Below are 22,343 nucleotides of genomic sequence, written 5' to 3'. Positions count from 1 at the left end.
AGATTTTCTAGTCTTTGTAGTTTCTCAATGGCCTTTCTATTCATTCCTTTCTCTGATTCTCACAACAGTCATAGGAGAGAGCAGCATGAACATATTACTTCTTCTTCTTTACAAGTGGTTAAATTGAAGTTGAAAGAGTATACAGGACTTGAGCAAGATCAAATCACTACTTCTCCTATCTCCACTTAGGATTAACTCTCCTGTAAAACATCTTGATTCTTATTCAAATTCTTATTCCTATTCCTATTCTCATTCTTCTTCTTCCTCTTCCTACTAGTTTATGAGAAGATAGTATCAGAGACCTTATTTTATTTCTGCCATTGAAATAATGTATTTGTCTAACCTGATTCAACTATTGAAATGTAGTTACTAGTTATTGAAATATAGTTAATATATTGATTAATGAAAAAAATTAGGCTATATTACTAAGTTATATGTTGGGTTCAGTCACCTGTTTTTTTGGCTTTGCTGTTTGTTAAATTGACAATTAGAGAGGGTAGTTTGCTTAGGTTTTATGAGGTTGAAAAGGAGTAGCATGCAACATGCTTCGTAAATTCAGTATTGACTGAATGCTTAGAACATAGTAGGCTTCTTAAATGTTTGTTGAATTACACATTTATGCATAAAAACTTGCAATGGAAATAATGCTAAAAGAGGTACATTGCATAGTCCATGGGAGAAGTTTTGCTTGGAGAAGTCTTGCAGAACATCATCGAAGTCATTTTCCAAACATCATTTTCTCATTAAGTAGGAATTTGGGTTCTGGAGAAAGGATGAATTGAATTCCTTTTTCCCAAAGGAAAGTGTAATCAAAGAGCTATGGGCATTATCATGCATACAAACTTTTTGTTTTTTTTTTTTTTTTTTTGAGGAAGATTAGTCTTGAGCTAACATCTGCTGCCAGTCCTCCACTTTTTCTGAGGAAGACTGGCCCTGAGTGAACATCCATGCCCCTCTTCTTCTACTTTGTATATGGGACGCCTACCACAGCATGGCTTTCCAAGCCGTGCCACGTCCGCACCCGGGATCCAAACCGGCAAAGCCTGGGCCACAGAAGCAGAACATGTGAACTTAACCACTGCACCACAAGGCCAGACCCCATGAATACAAATTTTAAAGAAAGTCAATCAACTTGTGCTGCTGGAGTTTTTATTGAATGGTGTGAGTCATGAGGGATAAAGCCCAAGATCAAAAAGTGAAGGTCCTGGACTGCCATTCTAGAGGTTAGGCTTTCTAAGAATGAGGAAGCACTAAAGGCTTTTTCAGAGGGAGAGACACATGATTGTATTTGAGATGGTGACAAGGAAGAGGTAGGCAGCAAGGATGATGCTGTTTTCTAGTAAAAGCATGCTTCCGGACAACATAATAAAGTTTGAAGAGCATTTGCTTCCAATACTTTTAGTACATCCAAGCATACATATCTGCTAGACAGAGCTATCAGTGTGGCATTTAAGAGAATACTAGCGTAAGATGAGGGCACTTAGGGTGAGGAAGAGAATGGGATCCTGAAGTAATAATTAAAGGATACACAAAAGAGAGGAAAAGATTAATTTTGCCTTCAAATATAGGTTTAAGCAAATATTTATTTAAAGATTCAAGACAAGACAATTGAATTAGAATTTTACTTTAAAATTTCTGGTAATATCTGTAAGCTGTTCCAACAATATTAAAGGAAGTAGAACATTTGAACATATAAATTAATAAATAAATAACAAAATTATAATAAAATAAATGTTTTTCTTCTTTAAAAAATCGTAATATACATTTTCTAACCTTGATTATGCATGAAGTACCTTATAAAACACACTCAGCCATGCCCAGCAGCACAAACATGTACACCCCTCTCCATTTACCATGGTGGATAGAATGGGTAGTACTGTAAAATGAATAGGGAACTGGAAGTTAGAAGACACTCACTGAGACCTGCAAAGCCTCACCCTGCCTCTGATTCCTCACATATAAAAAGAAAATAGTATTTATGAACAATATGATTGAGCTTGTCTTACTTCACAGGCTTATTTTGAGGGTGAAATGAGATAATATATGCAAGAATACTTCCTAAATTTTAGAGTATTATACAAGTACAATGTAGTACTTTTAGACAAAAAAAAGTAAGAGAAAGTAATTAAAAACTGTTAGCCTTAAAGTGAAAACATTTCCTTACAACTTTACTCCCTTTTTGGTTTTTTTCTTCTCGTTTATTCAATCTTTGGGAAATGTTTCAAATATTCTTTCATAAATGTTTTTATTGCTTGGCAGAAGAAAGGAAAAAAAAACCAAAAGGTATAATGAATCACATTCAAAATTAGTTTGTGATACAAATTGTTAAATAACTATTGTGTAAATAATTAAAGTGCACATTATGGTTATATATTCTAGACATTTATGGGCAAATATTTTTCATTGTCCACAGATACATTTGTATGAGCCTTGTACATTTTACTTTGTATCTCACCATTAGAAATAACTACTAAAATAGGTGATTATTGTTTTGTCTTATAGTATTTGTAATGTTCTGGTTTACTTTTGATATCTTACAGAATATTCCAATGGCCCTGAGGGCAAAAATAGTATTAGTTCATGAAGCTGATTTATTAATAGGAAACTCATTTCATTTAATTGGCATCACATTTAATAACTCATATGCAATGAGTCACACCTATTGAAAATTGCTTATGGGTCAACTTTCTGGGTTTTGAGGGCTCTCCTCAAGACCCAAAGGGGAAAATTCTCCTGACAAGAGCTACTCTTTATTCTTTACAAATATTTTTCTGAAGAGCACAAGCATCTGCCCACATTTGTAAAGTAAATGTCCTGCTTTCCCTCAAGCACAGGAGGATCTATTGAAAAACTTCTCCATGTCACACTGAAACACAAAGTCCTGCCCACATTGTTAATACTAGCGATGTCTTATAAATTTAAGCCACATTATTCAGACAGAAATTCCAGCTGTTAAAACAGAGATAATGGAAAGTCAATGTAAGTAGTAACCAACATTCTCAATAGGGTTAAACACCAGCATTATACATTACTTGAACCATAAACTTGATTGCTTTAGGGTCATTGACAATGTCATCATCCCTTAAGTTTTCTGGTTGGCTTGGTTGCTGAATTCCACTTCATGGAAGAAAATTATATTGCTTGCCTTTTAGTATTTACTGGGTTGTACACTAAATCAAACACTGCCTTTAAGACCACAATGAACTCTCAGAATAATATGGGAAAGTTCATTCTTGAATTTTTAGTTAATTTTGAAGTTAGCTTGATCTGTGCAAAACAAAGCAAGGAAAATTTGGAATTTGACTGCTATCTGTCACAATATCAGTACTATTCAGTCTATGGTGAATTTTCTTCGTTTTTACTTCTTTTTAACAATTTCCACATCTCAATTGTATAAAGTGCAAAAATAATATATTGAGTCCTTAAGAATTAAGATGAATTGGATCAATGTATCTTTCTGTTGTATTTGGCTTAACAAGGTAAACAAAGCTTCTGCTCTAAAATCATGGAGCAAAAGATCAATTAAATTACTAAAAAACTACTGTCAAGTTGGTGTTTAATAAAAATTAAGAACTCTGTCTTTATTCCCAATTTTGTATTGACGTTTCATGACCATGTGCCATAGTATCAAGAGAATACCATTTTCTCATTTAAAAAAAGTTATGTGGGAAAAAGGGGGGGCCTAACTGAGAGTCGTTTGACTGCATCACCATGTCACCCCTCCGTATTACTTCAAATTACATATCATTATTAATAAGATCTTTAGGGATAAAATAAATCATCTTTATAGTTCTTCAATATTTGATTCTATTTTTAATACCTTCCATGAGATATGAAATTTTGTTATATTCATCCTAACTTTTAATATATTAATCTTGGTGAGAGTCCATCATAAATTGTAAAAGTATATAAAAATATATTACTAGTGTATCTTAGCTGGGGAAATTAAGAACATATCTATTCTTCCTTTAGTTGTTTTAACAATGTAGTTTTACTAAAGCCAATGGGAATCAAAATATAGGAAAAAATAGAACCATGACGTTGCTATATAGGCAGCACAAAGAAAGCATGTACAACATACATAACATAGCATAATTTGTACATATTGTCTGTTTTCAAATCCACATGCCTATCCACAGCTATGTTTTGTGAGTTGTGTTAGATCTATAAGAAAATAGGCAAGGACCACACAAGAAAGGAGATAAAACAATTTGTTTCTGGAAAGGTAGTATTTATTCAAACACCATAAATAGTTGTGCATTTATTATGCACCAAGTATTTTATCTGATAAAGGGAATCAAATAGATGTCAGAGAGGCAGTTTCTTCAAGGAAACTCCACAAATCAGTAGGGAAAAGAGTCAAACAGACAATTATAACACAGAGAAGTTAAACAATATAAAAGAAGGATTCGTATAGTGATACAGGAGGACACAAAAAGGGAAAGGAATTGATACAAGGGCAGGCCAAGGAGTCAGACCAGGATTCCTGGGGGTGATAGGTCTGTGCTGAATTTTTAATATGATATGGGCAATACTAGTCTAAACACATTAATGACCCCAAGTAAGAGAGGTTCAGAAACCCGCGAGCAGTTCAGAATGGCTAATTCACAGATTGTAAGAGTGGCTTTTTAGAGATAAAGTAGTACCTGTGGATAAAGTCTCTTATGTAAAACCCTAAGGACTTTAGGCTTTGTTCTGTGGAGGCTATGGGAAGTCAATGGATGATTTTAAAGCAGGGGAATGATAAAAGGAAACTCACATTTCAGAAAGAACTCTTTGGCAGCAGAGTCAAGGCTCAGGCGGGTGGGTGGGCAACTTCTCAGGAGTCTGTGTTAAAATTAAGGTGATAAGTAGTGACGTGAGCATCATGGCAGAGTGAGCTTACCCAGGACTCTCTCCCCTCCAACATACAACAAAAAGGAGCAACCACATTCCAGCAGAAAATATCCTAACAGCACAGGAGTCCTTGAAGAGTCACGGCAGCCAAATGACAGAAGGCAGAGAGGCTGGAGCCCCCCTCGGAGGAGCCAGAATGGGGTAAGAGAGAACTTTGTTCCCTCCCCTAAAGACTGGGATCACTGTGTGGGAGGTTCTGTGAGGGAAGGAGTGGGGGAGGGGTTGTGCATCTGAAGGATCACCCAGGACTCCCTAGCACCCTTGCAGCCTGGAGGGAAGCCCTCTAATGGGGCAAAAGCTTTCGCATGTGGTTATCTCATCAAGCCAAGACCCCAGGAGACCAGATAGAGAGAGCTAATTGGGAAACCGGGGACTGCGTGCAAGAGAAAAAGCCCCACCCCCATGCTTTGCTGTGCCATCTTGACTGACGGTGAAGGGCTCAGAATACATGGCTCTAGACCCCCATCCAGTGGCAGTAGGCTGTAACTGCAACCAAATAATATCACAATGGGAAAAACGTCTACTTCCAGCATCAGGAAATTCATCAAATCTCCAGACAGAAAATAACAAGCACCCAGAATTCAGTCCTGGGCATGCACAAATAAATAAACTAAACAACAATGAGTTCAGAATAGCTATCATAAAAAAATTCAATGAAATAAAAGAGAATATAGAGAAACAATTCAGCAAGTTCAGGAGCTACTTCACAAAAGAGATTGAAACTATAAGAAAGAATCAATCAGAAATACTAGAGATGAAAAATACAATGGAACAGATAAAACAAAATACGGATTCCCTGAATGCTCGTGTGGACACCATAGAGGAGTGAATCAGCATAATCGAAGATAGACATGTTGAATGGCTCCAGACAGAGGAGAGAGAACTGAGACTAAAAAGAAATGAAGAAAATCTCCGTGAAATATCCGACTCAATGAGGAAAAGCAACATAAGAATTAAAGGTATTCAAGAAGGAGAAGAGAAGGAGAATGGAGCAGAAAGCGTGCTCAAAGAAATAATAGCAGACAACTTCCCAAATCTAGGGAATGAGAGAGAAATGTGTGTGGAGGAAGCTTTCAGATCTCCTAGATTTGTCAATGTAAAAAGACCTACCACAATGCATATAGTAGTAAAACTGGCAAAAATGAATGATTAAGAGAGAATACTTAGGGCAGCAAGGCAGGAGAAAATAACCTACAAAGGAATCCCAATCAGAATTCAGTGGATTTCTCTGCAGAAACATTACAAGCTAGGAGGGATTGGAATGACAAATTCAAAACTTTAAAAGATAAAAATCTTCAGCCAAGAATACTCTATCCAGCAAAAATATCCTTCAGATAGGAGGGAGAAATTATATCTTTCCCAGACAAACAAAAGCTGATGGACTTCATAGCCACGAGACCCTCCTCCCTACCAGAAATCCTCAAGAAGGTCCGCATACCTGAAAAAAGAAAAAAAAGGGAGAAAGGGGTCACAAACACAGAGTAAGGAGACAGGTAGAATCAGAATAGGATAACAAATATTCAATTATAACATTAGGCTAAAGGGAAGGAAAACACCAAAAACAAAGACAATCATGTCACTTTAACCACAAACTCACAACGCGAGTTGGAATAAGATATGAAAATAATAACTTAGGCAGGGAGGAGGAAAGGGACTGAATCGGTTGAGACTAAGGAAATAAGAGGCCATCAGAAAATGGACCATGCTATGCAGGAGATTCTGAATACAAACTCCAGGGTAGCCACTAAACTAAAAAGAAGAACAGAGACACAAAAAATAAGTAAGAAAAAAACTAAGAAACACAGCATAAGAAACTGCAGAAGTCAATGGCTAGACCAAAACACACAGGACAAGAAACAAAGGAAATGCAGGAAAACCAGAAAATGAGTGACAGAACAACAGCATTAAGCCATCATACATCAATAATCACCCTCAATGTAAATGGATAGAACTCTCCAATAAAGCGACATGGGGGGCCGGCCCAGTGGCGCAGCAGTTAAGTACGTGTCTTCTGCTTTGGCGGCCCAGGGTTCCCAGTTCCTATCCTGGGTGCAGACATGGCACTGCTTGGCAAGCCATGCTGTGATAGGCATCCCACATATAAAGTAGAGGAAGATAGGCACAGATGTTAGCTCAAGGCCAGTCTTCCTCAGCAAAACAGGAGGACTGGCAGCAGTTAGCTCAGGGCTAATCTTCCTCAAAAAAAAAAGAAAAAGAAAAAAAAGACACAGAGTGGCAAGGTGGATTAAAGAACAAGATCCAACAAGTTGTTGCCTCCAGCAAACACATCTCAGCTCCAATGACAAATACAGGCTGAGAGTGAAGGGTTGGAAGACAATACTCTAACCTAATGGCAGACAAAATAAAGCAGGTGTCACAATAGTTACATCAGACAAAGTAGATTTCAAGATAAGGCAGGTAAAGAGAGACAAAGAGGGTCAATATATAATGATCAAAGGGACACTGCATCAAGAAGAAATAATGCTTATAAATATCTATGCACCCAAAATAGGAGCATGAAAGTTCATAAAACAACTATCAACAAATCTAAAAGAAGATGTCAAAAATAACACAATAATAGTAGGGGAACCCCAACACCCCACTCACATCATCGGACAGATCATCCAGACAGAAAATCAACAAGGGAACAGTGGAATTAAATGAAAAGCTAAAACAGTTGGACTTAATAGAAATATATAGAACATTCCATCCAAAAACAGCAGAATATACATTCTTCTCAAGAGCACACAGAACATTCTCAAGGATAGACCATGTGTTGGGAAACAAGGGAAGCCACTATAAATTTAAAAAATTGAAATAATAATAAACATCTTCTCCAATCATAATGCTATAAAGCTAGAAATTAATTACAAGAAAAAAGCTGAGAAAGGGACAAAGATGTGGAGACTAAACAACAGGCTATTGAACAACCAATGGATCACTGAAGAAATTAAAGGACAAATCAAAAAATATCTGGAGATAGATGAAAATGATAACATGCCATACCAACTCATATGGGATACAGCGAAAGCTGTATTAAGAGGGAAATTCGTCACAATACAGGCACACCTTAACAAGAAAAGTCCCAAATAAGCAATCTCAAAGTACACCTAACTGAATTAGAAAAAGAACAAACAAAGCCCAAAGTCAGCAGGAGAGAAACAATAAAAATCAGAGCAGAAATAAATACTATTGAAACAAAAAAGGCAGTAGAAAGGATCAATGAAACAAAGAGCTGGTTCTTTGAGAAAATAAATAAAATTGCCAAACCCCCAGCAAGACTTACAAAGAAAAAAAGAGAGAAAGCTCAAATAAACAAAATCACAAATGAAAGAGGACAAATAACAACAAACTCCACAGAAATACAACAGATTATAAGAGAATACTATGAAAAACTATATGCCAACAAAATGGATAACCTAGAGGAAATGGATAAATTCTTAGACTCTTACAATCTCCCAAAGCTAAGTCAAGAAGAAACAGACAATCTGAACAGATGAATCACAAGGAAAGAGATTGAAACAGCAATCAAAAGCATCCCAAATAATAAAACCCCGGGACCAGATGGCCTTCCTGAGAATTCTACCAAACTTTCAGAGAGGATTTAATACCTATCCTTTTCAAGCTATTCGAAAAAATTAGGAAGGATGGAACACTTCCTAACACATTCTATGAGGCCAACATCACTCTGATAGCAAAGCCTGACAAGGACAGCATGAAAAAGGAGAACTACAGGACAATATCACTGATGCACATAGATGCAAAAATTCTAAACAAAATTTTGGCAACCCAAATTCAGCAATACATCAAAAGGATCATACATCATGATCAAGTGGGATTCATACCAGGGACGAAGGAATGGTTCAACATCCGCAAATCAATCAATGTGATACATCACATCAACAAATTGAGGAATAAAAACCACATTATCATCTCAATAGATGCAGAGAAAGCATTTGACAAGATCCAACAGCCATTTATGATGAAAACACTTAACAAAACTGGGATACAAGGAATTACCTCAACATAATAAAGGCCATATATGACAAACTCACAGCCAACATCATATTAATGGGCAAAAACTGAGCACCATCCCCCTGAGAATAGGAACGAGGAAAGGATGCCCTCTACCACTACTCTTTTTTTTTTTTTTTGAGGAAGATTAGCCCTGAGCTAACTGCTGCCAATCCTCCTCTTTTTGCTGAGGAAGTCTAGTCCTGAGCTAACATCCATGCCTATCTTCCTCTACTTTATATGTGGAACACCTAACACAGTATGGCTTACCAAGTGGTGCCATGTCTGTACCCAGGATCTGAACTGGTGAACCTGGGCCACCAAAGCAGAATGTTTGTACTTAACCACTGCACCACCAGGCCGGCCCCAACCACCACTCTTATTCAACATAGTACTGGAGGTTTTGGCCAGAGCAATTAGGCAAGAGAAAGGAATAAAAGGAATCCAAATAAGGAGTGAAGAAGTAAAACTCTCGCTGTTTGCAGACGACATGATCTTATATATAGAAAGTCCCAAAGAATCCATTGAAAAACTATTAGAAATAATCAACAACTTCAGCAAAGTTGCAGGCTATAAAATTAACTTACATAAACCAGTAGCATTTCTATACTCTAATAACTAACTAACAGAAAAAGAACTCAAGAAGACAATACCATTCACAATCGCAACAAAAAGAATAAAATACCTTAGAGTGAATTTAACTAAGGGAGTGAAAGACCTATACAACCAAAACTACAAGACTTTCCTGAAAGAAATTGATGACGACATAAAGAGATGGAAATACATTCCATGCACATGGATTGGAAGAATAAACATAGTTAAAATGTCAATACTACCTAAAGCAATCTACACATTCAACACAATCCCAATCAGAGTCCCAATGACATTCTTTACAGAAAGAGAACAAAGAATCCTAAAATTCATATGGGGCAACAAAAGACCCTGAATTACCAAAGCAATCCTGAGAAAAAAGAACAAAGCTGGAGGCATCACAATCCCTGACTTCAAAACATAGTGCAAAGCTACAGTAATCAAAACAGCATCGGTACTGGTACAAAAACAGGTGCACAGATCAGTTGGAACAGAATTGAAAGCCCAGAAATAAAACCATACATCTATGGACAGCTAATCTTTGACAAGGAGCTGAGGGCATACAATGGAAAAAAGAAAATCTCTTCAACAAATGGTTCTGGGAAAACTTGACAGCCACATGTAAAAGAATGAAAATTGCCTATTCCTTTTCACCATTCACAAAAATAAACTCAACATGGATCAAAGACCTAAAGGTAAGACATGAAACCATAAGGCTTCTAGAAGAAAATATAGGCAGTACACTCTTTGACATCAGTTTTAAAAGGATCTTTTCAGACACTATGTCTTCTCCGACAAGGGAAACAATAGAAAGAATAAACAAATGGGACTTCATCAGACTAAAGAGCTTCTTCAAAGCAAGGGAAAACAGGATTGAAACACAAAACAACCTACTAATTGGGAAAAAAATATTTGCAAGTCATATATCTGACAAAGGGTTAATCTCCATAATATACGAAGAACTCACGCAACTCAACAAGAAAGAATCAAACAACCTGATCAAAAACTGGGCAGGAGACATGAACAGACATTTCTCCAAAGAAAATATACAGATGGCCAATAGGTACATGAAAAGATGTTCATCATCACTGATCATCAGGGAAATGCAAATCAAAACTACACTAAGATATCACCTTACACCTGTTAGAATGGCAAAAATAACCAAAACAAAAAGTAACAAATGTTCGCGAGGTTGTGGAGGAAGAGGAACCCTCATACACTGCTGGTGAGAATATAAACTGGTGTGGCCACTATGGAAAAATAGTATGGAGATGTCTCAAAAAATTAAAAATAGAAATACCATATGACCTAGCCATCCCACTACTTGGTATCTATCCAAAGAACTTGAAATCAGCAATTCCAAAAGTCCTATGCACCCCTATGTTCATTGCAGCATTATTTACAATCTCCAAGATGTGGAAGCAACCTAAGTGCCCATCAACTGATGATTGGATAAAGAAGATGTGGTATATACATGCAATAGAATACTACTCAGCCATAAAAAAGGGTAAACTCATCCCATTAACAACAACGTGGATGGACCTTGAGGGTAGTATGTTAAGTGAAATAAGCCAGATAGAGAAAGGCAAACTCTGTATGACTCCACTCATATGTGGAAGTTAAACGTGTAGACAAAGAGAACAGATTAGTGGCTACTAGGGGAAAGGGGGGTTGGGGGGTGGGTACAAAGGATGAGCTGGGGTGCACCTACAACACGACTGACAAACAAGAAAGTACAACTGAAATTTCACAAGGTTGTAAACTATCATAATCTCAATAAAAATTTTTAAAAATCTGGTTTATTCTTTCAGGGAGAATTGATCAGACATGCATCTGTAAAATAAAGACAGGCTTCTCCATTTAAAAAACAGGCAAAGAAGAGTGTGGGAAAATTAAAAATAAGATTACTGTGAAAATTAATGAAAAGAAACTTCACTTAAAATGGAGTTAGGAGGTCAGAAGGCAGAGCTATCAGCCCTCTGACCGTTGTAGAGCCCAAGAGGGACAAGAAAGACTTTCTCTTCTTGCTCAGCAAAATCTCGGTCAATGAGAGACTGTCACAACTCAGCCAATGAAACGCCGTGACGCTTTGAACTCCCAGTCTCCTCTAAGGCACATTTTGTTTACAGTAGCCCTCTCAACTTCCTCTTTCCCCTATGAAAGAGTTTCTCATCCCCTTCTTGCTCCTCAGGAGTGCACATGGCTTGCCATAATTGTAGACCCCGGATTGCAATTCTTTGCTGATCCCAAATAAACCCATTTTTGCTGAAGAAAAAAAATTAAGGCGATAAGTGGTAAAGGAGTGAATCAAATAAGTGCTAGGGAGCAGGCAACAGTGGTGAATATTGCAGAAAGAAACAGTAAAAACAAGGGAGAACAGTCTATTGGGGATAATATTATGAGAACAGTAGAGCGATGGGGCTGGGCGCTTCCTTTTGTTTACTACTGTGCTTCCTTTTCCAGGAACAGGACCTGACATACACGCAACATTGATCTTTTTAAAAAATAATTACATATGTAATTTAATAATTAAAAATGATGGAAACTTATTTTCTCCGTCAAACGTAAGGTGTGAGATTGTCTGCCTAGTGTTGAGAGAGATCATAAGTTAGGGTGTTTGAGTAAATAACTGCTCAAAGGAGTTATAAAAGGGCATAAACAGGGAAGTGTATAAATTCCTTGGTAATTTTGACGGCTGAGTCAAAACCACCGGCTGTTAGTGATTGTTTTACATTTTTGTATGGTTTTCTCTAACCATCATCAGTATCGTAGGTTTAAAAATGGGGGTGGCAGGCACACTAATGAGAAAACAAGGGACAAAGTGAGGGCTGACTAAGGGGGAGAAGACAGCAAAGGACTTTTACATTTTGAAAAAGATAAAGGGGTCTCAACTCTGGAGGTTTGTATGAGGTCAGAAAATATTTATATCGTTGTGAATAACCATATAGAGGAGCTGGAAGGGTGAGAGGCTGTAGGCTGTCAACAGAACATTCAAGCTTTATTATTCCACCTTTGAGCAGTTGCACTGGATGCTAAGGTCTATGGTGGGGCCATGATGTTGTGGCTGAAATTTAGTGGCCTTGGAAGCCATTGTCCCTGCGGAGATAGGAACCAAGTGGTTGGGTTGTGAATTGGACACATGGACGCTGAAATTATCCAGCATAAAGGTGGATTTAGGATGTGGAAGAACACTGTGAAAGTGGATGTGGTTGTGAAGGTGGATGAGGTGTAGATGTTAGCAACAAATGTTGAAAGGATTGCACAGATGCATGCCATGAGTCTTGATAAGAATGATTTATTGTGTATTAGTTTGGAATTTGGACGACAGGAGCCTGAATAATATTAATATTGTCTTCCAGAATATAGAGTCTTGGTAAAAAGAGAGCCACCATTCAAAACCCTTTGGGCAGGAAGCAATACCTTCATAGGAGCTGCATTAGTTTTCTATGGCTGCTGTATCAAATTACCACAAACTTAGCGGCTTAGGAGAACACAAATTTTTTTATCTCACGGTTCTGTAAGTGAGAAGTTTTGAAATGATTCTCACTGGGATGAAATCAAGCTGTCAACACTGCTGCATTTCTTCCAGAAGATCTAGGGAGAGAATCCATTTCCTTGTATTTTTCTGTTTCTAGAGAACCATCCACATTCTTTGGCTCATAGTCACATTCCTCCATCTGCAAAGCCAGCAATGAATGGCAGGTCTAGTCTTCCCCACACTACATCACTCTGGTGATTCTCTGCTATCATCATCACATCTTCTTCTCTGACTCTTTTAAGGACTCATGTGATTACCTTGGGTCCACCTAGATAATTCAGGGTAATCTCCCCATCTGGAGATCCTTCGCTTAATCACATCTGCAAAGTCCCTTCTGCCATGAAAGGTAAGATCTTCACAGATTCCAGGGATTAGGGTGTGGACATATTTGAGGCACCATAATTATGCCTAATATGGGAGCTTAGGCAATTAAGGCAAAGAGGTGTTGAAACATGTTGCAAATTGAGTGTGGTTTTAGGGATTTACTTATCATGAAATAGGGATTTCAGAAGGTATGGTGGAAAGTTTGGGGAGGAGCAATATAATTGGGTGAGAAATATAGTTTTAATATTCATATTATCTCTAATAGAAATTACCTTCCTGAACTTTACGTTTCATTATTTATTCAATGGAAATCCTCTACTTGTTATTAACGAAGACTGATGGGTAAAAAAATGTGAGTTTTGAGTATGTTTATAAAAGAGGCAAACCATTTCTAGGGTTGATTAGCCTTAACCACAGACTTCTTTGTTTACAATGTCATAAAGCATTGATTTAGTAAGTGAAAGATAACTTCATGTTCTTAACTATTCTGGTGTTGACTTCTTTTGTGTAACTGCTCTGAGGTGTCATCCAAATATGCTTTAAGGGTATGATGCACATAATGTGCTTAGATGAAATTCACTGAACAGTTCTGATGAAGCTATTGCTTTTATCAACAAACGAGGCTTGGCTCCAGATAATAGTAATGTAAAGTTGCGTGTGATCATAGCCATGCTTAGACTTTCAAGTCACTCATATGAAAAGTGTCAACCCTTTACTAGCTTTTACTATCAAATGTTATTTTAGTAATAACATCACGATAGCCTTTGTTGAAAAAAAAGGCAACATATTTTTATTACAACTTAGTAACTCAAAAATAAAATAAAAAGCAGGGATATAATATTACTGTTTTAAAGGCATACAATGATTTAAATAAAAGGTATTGACAGCACCTGTATTACACTCCTGAGGTAAGATATGTTCTGATTAATAAAAATAAATATAGAGCTTTCTGTGCTATGTAATGACATCTTAATTTAGTAACTAAAATGTTCCCTTAACAATCAGCCAAGTTTGGGGACAGGGTCAAAGAAGACCTATGCAAAGTGAGAGGAGTTATAGAATTTTCAAGTGTCCAAAACAACTGTCATTGTTTTGTTACAAATATTATAGTCTACAAAATACACATTACAATAGTCCTCAAATTTAAGAAGTATCACAATCTATAATCCAGTTTGACAGTGTTGTCCACTTTTGTATTATTTGACTCCCAGAGTACAGTCACGTGTTGCTTAGTGATGGGGATATGTTCTAAGAAATGCATCATTAGGCGATTTCGTTGTTGTGTGAACATCATAGAGTGCACTTACACAAACCTAGATGTTATAGCCTACTACACACCTAGGCTATATGATACTAATCTTATGGGACCACTGTTGTGTATGCCGTCCATCATTGACTGAAGCATTGTTATCCGGTGCATGACTGTATTATTAACCAAGTGTTATATATGGATGAAGTGACTATATCTTCTAAAAATTTGGACCTTTCTTCTCTTTGTACATAAAGATAATGGTGCTTATCTAATGCAGGGAAATTCCAATAGTTTTATCTATTTTTTAATGATTAGTGGCCTGAAAAATTATAAACTGCAGAATACATGCATTTTTTTCAGCATTACTGAAGTATAATTAGCAAATAAAATTGTAAGATATGTGTGCATTGTGATAATTTGACGTAGGTGTATATTTACAACACATGCATTTTTTTAAATTAAAATGATAGATATGTCTATCCTTTAAGCTATTCACAAATATGGGTTCTTAATAATGATATAAAAAGCAAGCAAAAATTTTTAATTTAGCTTGTTCCTTATTTTAAATAACTATTTGTTGAGGTAGCCATTTATGTGATTAGCCATTAATCAAACAAATGAGAGAGAGGTATTTGAAGTCTTCTAGAAAAAGATGGGAAGGGTTCAGTCAAGGTACATCTGTGTCAGACCTGAGGCATAGGTCTCTGAGAATATATGAGTTATTCAATATTCACTACTCATGTATTCTCAATGTCAAATTTGAGGTTTCATAAAAGAGCATGTCATTTTACAGACTCAAATAGATTTACGTATAGCACAGAATTGTGCCTCATACATAGTTAAAAATTCCAGGATGATTCTGGGTTCCACTTAATTGTTTTCAAAATGTTAGGGTTGTAGGCTTCTTTGTGAATAGTTTCCAGTAGATTCAATTTACTTCTCTTAAAAGTTGAAGACACTGATATGTCAGATACTTGCTATCTCAGAAACATGCTGAAATTCACAAATCAACAATAGCCTCAGAAGCCTAGGTTATGATTTATATTTATGAAAGCCTGTGACTTTTCTAAGAAATTGTCACTTCATTTCCTTGATCTAACTTTGCAGTTCTTCAAAATCCGAGATTCTCTTGATCTTAGCATTCTTACAGTTAGCGTTTTCTATCTGTTTCACCCACTTGACAGTTTGAATTTAAATGAATGTATTGTACTTCCTTGAATAAAGAAGAAATGTACTTGTTCTCTTGCAGTTTCAATTGTAGTGTTTAAAGTGTCTAATGATACTCGTTAGATAAACCAACTTCATTAGAGATAAAAAGTTGAGTTCAGAGAGGCTTGAAGCTATAGAAAGACTTGCTTTAAGAAAGCGGTTCAGTATATCTCTTCAACAGCTTTCTATAACTGAACATTTGGACATTTGACTGTATTAGAAAAAATATAATATGCGTATCCTACCCATTTTTTTCAAATATTCTGTAAAGTGGCAGTGACTAAAGGGGCAAACCAGAATAACATTCATACACTTGATCCCTTCCTTCTCCATATAATGCTATGGACCTGTTTCACAAATTTACATGAAACCCTTTCAACATGAGTGTTAGCTGGGCAGACCAATAATTCCAGCTCCTTTGAACGAATGTTTTCTTCTCATGTTGTTGAAAATTTGTCATCTGTGGGAAGTAAACACAAAAATGTCTCAAATTGTTTACTGGCATTCTTGCTCTCTACTAATTTGTGTAAAGTGTCTAAATAGGTAAAACTTTCTTTGACTTAAAATATCAGTTTAGCCACACTTCTGGACCAGGAGGCCACATTTGTTCTATAAGCTCTGGTTCAATTCTGAATATAAGACTGGAGAGTTATAGAGGTCATGTGAACTCGCATTTACGGGAAAGATTTTAGAATGGCAGGATCAGGATGGCGATTTTAAGATATCATAGAGAGAAGAAGGAAAGTGTGTCAAATAAGAATGCCAAAATAAGGACAAAACAAATAACTTGGAGTAAATGGGATGTCTACGAAAGTCAAGATCAAGTTCCAGAAAAGTGCATGCAACTCTCAGAGGCTAGTCAGGATTTAGGGTTGTTATAGGTTCATGATTCACAGGTGGGCAGGGTTATCATAGATGCCACAGTCAGCAGTATCAACAATATTCTATTGCAAAGTAGTTTTTTCCTACAAATTTTCAATATTGACTTTTATTGTCACTTTTTCAAACTATTTTCTTTTACCCAGACCGTTTATGACACACTTAATGGAAATTGATTATAAAAATATCCATTAATGAGAATTTTGAAATATGAGAACATTCAGAGAAAAGTTCTGTGGTTATGTGCTTGCAATAGGAACCCATAAAGTAGTGGTTTTTCATGGAAATATTTATTTTCAATTATCTCCTTTGTATGAGGCCAGATTGAAATTTGTTTATACCTGTATATTCAAGTAGTTATTTATGCAGTAATCATTCTCTAAATTATTAAATATTAGATGTCTACACAAAGAATATGTGATGAAGAATAAAAAATGATTGGAAATAAATGTTCCAAATTACTGATAGAAAATTGTATCATTTTCTTTTATAGACTATTCAGAAAATCAATAATGGCCTTTGTGGAATAAAAGCCCATTTCCGTGTTTATCATTGAATCTTCTGTTTTGTTTTTCAGCAAGTTTCCATTTCTTTGGAATATTTAACTGACACATCTCCGAATGACTAATACTGTCTGATCAAGGGATAAACACTGGGAATTTCTTTCATTTCATCACCTGCATATTTTTGGGGAGGAGGGAGAAAACCCATATGGGCCTGCAAAACCCATGTATTTATTTACAAGATCCTGTTTGTTCCTAAATAGCTTGATGTTACTCACTGGTGTCCTATTTACAATACCTATTTTGTAAATATCAAGGTTTAATATATTTTATCTGAGCAACTACATTCTTATTAAAATTGCAATATTCATAAAGACATTTCTGGTTTTCTTTCAAGGATCCCCTGTTTCACCTGGAATCACACAGATGGGAGAGAGGACGGGGCAGATGTCCTTTTGATCCCAGCTCCTCCTTCACCTCTACTTTAATTGGTAATTATTGTCGCTGCAGACATCAGGTGGTAGTCATATTGATTTTGAAATTTCAGTTAGTTTTTTGATATTTCTTTATATATGGTGCCTTGTCATATCCATTTATTGGTGCTGGGAGCAGTGATATTAAATTTCAAGCCATGCTGACTTGAGCCAATTTGACTAAAATAAGTGTAGCTGCTGTGAAGCATGGGTGTCTCATTCTGAAAACACAAATTGCTGCTTAATACCTTAAGTAAGATATTTTGTATTGTGCCATTGATTATTCACAAAATGCAATTATATGAATACTTTATGAAAATTTAAAAAACTAAACTATTTTAACATATGTTAATTCTTTATGTCTTAAATACTCTGTGTCTTTAGGGGAACTTTTTTCTTTTTAAAGATTGACACCTGAGCTGACATCTGTCGCCAATCTTTTTCTTTTGTTCCCGCTGCTGCTGCTGCTGCTGCTTCTGCTGCTGCTTCTGCTTCGTTGTCTTCTTCTTCTTCTTCCTCTTCTTCTCCTTCTTCTCCTTTTCTTCCCAAAGCCCCCCAGTACATAGTTGTTTCTTCTGGCTGTGAGTGGCTCTGGTTGTGCTATGTGGGATGCCGCCTCAGCATGGCCTGATGAGTGGTGCTATGTCTGCACCCAGGATCCAAAACAGTGAGACACTTGGCTGCCAAAGTGGAGCCCGCGACCTTATCCACTCAGCCACAGGCCGGCCCCCTTAGGGGAACTTTTAATATTCTCTTCTTGGTGCATTTCTCTGTATCAGTAGAATGCAGCAGAAAGTCATCTCAATTTAGAACTTCAGTCATTTGTCTAAATTCCTGTTAATATGAAATGAAAACTATAGAGGTTGAACAGCTCAAACTACCAATAAATGTCCACATTGGAATAACAGAATAAGCTGGCCATGTCTGATCTAGATTTCAATTTGATTCGATTTAATTAGATGAGGTAGCTGAGAATCTCATTTAAGACCCAGCAAAATATTTTTTCTCTTTTATACAATTTGGGATTGAAAATGGCACCTTTGTCAAAGTACTCCAGCACTGTGATGGTGCGACAGATGGATGAGTTCCCACATACACAGTTGAGGAGAGCAACCCCTGACATCTAACATAGGTGCTATGAGGAATCATTCTGTTTTCTCAGTGTTGAGAGGTTCTGCTATAGTCATAGTACCTCTCCTGTTTCACCTGAAATCACACAGCTCAGAGAGAGGACGGGGCAAACTTCTATTGTTACACTTGCAACACGTAGAGTTAGTTATGTGCGAGTATTAGGCCATCCTGTTTGCAGAAAATGAAAAAGTGTAAAATAACATGTAGAGACTTCCTGTTCTAAATAAGTAGTTAAAACTTAAAACTCCCTACTGATGATTAATCAAAATATCTTATTCTCAGTTTAGAGTTGATGCACATGTTCCTGCATATTCTAGAGACTATCCATGCCCTGAACCTAGTCCAGACAGTTGATTTTGATGGGCGTGGCATCCCACTCCCTATGCTCCCCCATCCCAATCATGGGACTCAGGTCCAAATAAATAGAGCTTTTACATATATATTTATTTGTAGAACAAAAATCTTGTTAGCTCTAATTAGTAGGGAAAGTTTCATTTACTTCAGCTTCATTATCTGAAAGATCTGAAAGATGAGAATTTCACATAGTAATTAAGTTCTTCAGGGGCTTGAATAAAGAGATGTAATATTTTTAAAAAATAAAAAATTTTAAAGAAAAATATTATTTTAAGACATCTTGAGTTCCTCTACTAACCCGTGTGTGTGTGTGTGTGTATGTAAACACAATATGAGGAAGGGACTTTTTAAATAGGAGAATAGAGTTGCCTAATGCAGTTTAGACTTAGTAGGAATCGAAACCTTAGAAATGCCACTTTTGGTGAATGCCAGATCCATAAATGAATGCCACTTTTGGTGAATGCCAGTCTACTGGCAGTATACGAATTAAAATACATGCATTTGATAGACTCATACAATTCTTTTGGAAAGTTTTTAGTGATTTTTGTAACTTTATGGGTTTAAGATTTGAATATGTCTGGAAGAAAGAGACTTTCTCATCATCTTTCGTTTCCATACAATATCTTGCACAGAAAAGACCTCCTATATATTAATATTGACTGAATGGAATACTGACTGGAGTTCCTAAACAAACCAACCAAAAATAAATGTGGGGATATTACTCATAAGAATATTATAAGTGATATTGAAAGGTGAAAATTCTGAGGTTAGAAGAGAATATCATTTTTTTTAACATTTCACTTAAATGGTTAAAAGTAATTTCTTTAGCCACCCTGCCACTCACCACTCAGCCTCCCTGAAGCTTGTTTATGCATGAAACCAGGAATTTAAAGCTGGTTTTTTTAAGAGAGGAAATATTACTGGGGGGACATTTCCAAGTGAGTTTCATTGAACTTTCAAACCAAATTACGCTATGCTGAAATGTGAAGCGCTTGCCATCTAGGTGGCTGTTTCGCTTATTCAGAAGAGCAATCAAATCATAAGAGCCCTCCAAGCTAAACACAAAAGTTATAGAATAGTCCTGCCAAAGAGAAGAAATAAAAATATAATTCTTCACATTTATCCACGAACTTTCATCTCAAAGTACCTTTGAGAGATAGTTCACTCACTCTGGATATGCAGCAGCCACCGGGATGGAAACCTGATAACCTACGTGAGCCAGCAACTCTTTAAGAGAGGGAGTAGAAATAATTCCCCCAACTGAAAAAGCAGCAGGCATTCGGGCTGAGATGGAGCTCCCTGAGTTGGAATTTGGCAAGCTTACTGTAGCTTACTCTGACAGGGAAAGAATGCATGATTGTGGTATTTTATGACCACGCATGTTCTCTGCTGATGAGTTAGGACAAGACTCCAGCAAAAAGATGACCATCTTTAGATTATTGCTCCTTCTTTGTTTCTTTGTTAATTATAGGTTACACTTAATGTTTAATGCTTGTTCACATTAGGATGCACTTTCATGATAAAAAACTCAAATTTGTAGCAGTACTTATAAAACTAACAAGGCCCCCAAAGAAAAAAACGTGCTAGCAAATCAGAGAATTATTAATAATTTCTTTAGATACAATTTTCATTTCAGTTAAATTCAGTTGACTTAAGATCACATGGAGTAAAAGCTTACTGAAAAACTAAATAAAGAATAAAGATTTTTGCTGGGTGAATGCAAGTTAACAAGACATTTTTATTAAATTTATAATCTAATTTAGAAGTGAAATGTTAGTAACTTACAATGATTCTATGTGAAACAGGATTTAAGGACTAAAATAAGCTTCTTATTGAGCTGTGTTCTGTATGGTGAGAAACGAATCAAACTGAAATCACACATTAATTAGGCCTGTTCTTCAAGTGCCACTTACTGTTAACATAATCTATCTTGGTGGCATGTGCGTTCATACGGCAGCTGCGATATTTCTACGTCAGCCACATTTTCCCCCTACTGTGATTATTAGTATTACATTTAAAGTGGTCTTAAGTAACTGTCTGAAGAAAACAAAACATTACCACCTGGTTTTAAAGGCAATTTGTTGAAACAGTGAATTATTTAGTAAAACGAACTGCTTCATTACTTGTCTATACCTTTCAGGTCATCCAAAGATACTTAGCACTTATTCTGCCACTAAATTATTAGGATTGTTGACTGGCCAAATAAAAATTCAGGATTATTTTGTTTGTCATATGCCATTTTGGCCTAGAAGGAAAAATATTAGCTGACTCTTTCATCAGTTATGTTTGATGTAATTTTCCAATATGCTCCCTAAGTTGATAATATCTTCAGTAACTTCAGGATTTCCCTTATACTTCGCCCTCTCAATTCTATTGCCTTTTTTTTTTAATGTTTCATTCTGGCCCAGATTTGTATTACCAGTTTCAGGTGTAATTTAATACTTACCATACCTGAACTGTCTAAGGTATGTTAACGGGCATGTTACTGTGTTTGTTGGGAAAACCACACTGATTTGTCACGTACCTTTTCACACTTTGCTTTCAAAGTGTTAGCTTTGTTGTTGGGATATTTTTAGGATACTTCTCAAGTAACAGACATAATTTTATTTTAACAAATAGCCACAACATATTTTACACTCACTGAAATTTTCTTTCTATGCCTTTTTTGTCCTGTTTCTTTTTTTCAGAAAATAAAACTACGATACTTTACAGCCACTGAAATTTTCTTCCTGCACTTTTTTCATAATAATAAGACCTTTGTCAATATATCTCCTCATTACAAATTTTACAAATTCTGTGAATTAAAGGTCAATGTTGATTGAATGGAAGGGAGTTGGAATACATGCAGGGAAAATTTGATTATTTCAAGCTCTTAATAACATTAAAACTTTCTTTTCTAAATAAATGTTTCTTTCTAATTAACTATATTTATACTCAGGGCAGAGTTATGCTTAAATAATTCTGGCACAAAGTAAGACTTCATAAATATTAGAAAAACAAACAAAAAAATCTAAGTGGGGGGCAGGCCCAGTGGCACAGCGTTTAAGTGCTCACATTCCACTTTGGCGGTCCATGGCTCACTGGTTCAGATCCCGGGTGTGAACATGGCACCGCTTGGCAAGCCATGCTGTAGCAGACATCCCACGTATAAAGTAGAGGAAGATGGGCACGGATGTTAG

The 22,343-nt window shown here is 36.3% G+C and overlaps 1 protein-coding gene across 1 annotated transcript in view; it reads left to right on the top strand.

Moving 5' to 3' along the window:
- The window catches only part of SEMA3E (semaphorin 3E), a 264,006-nt gene that overhangs the window by 196,266 nt on the left and 45,397 nt on the right, over positions 1-22,343 (top strand). Inside the window, exon 5 of the mRNA XM_014843190.3 lies at positions 17,604-17,697. Coding sequence (XP_014698676.2) covers positions 17,604-17,697 — 94 coding nt within the window. The remainder of the gene's footprint in view (positions 1-17,603; positions 17,698-22,343) is intronic.

Source organism: Equus asinus, chromosome 1 (genome assembly GCF_041296235.1).
Source record: "Equus asinus isolate D_3611 breed Donkey chromosome 1, EquAss-T2T_v2, whole genome shotgun sequence".
Taxonomy (NCBI): Eukaryota; Metazoa; Chordata; class Mammalia; order Perissodactyla; family Equidae; genus Equus; species Equus asinus.
Note: the sequence above shows the minus strand (reverse complement) of the source record. Positions and strands in the feature narration are given on the sequence as shown.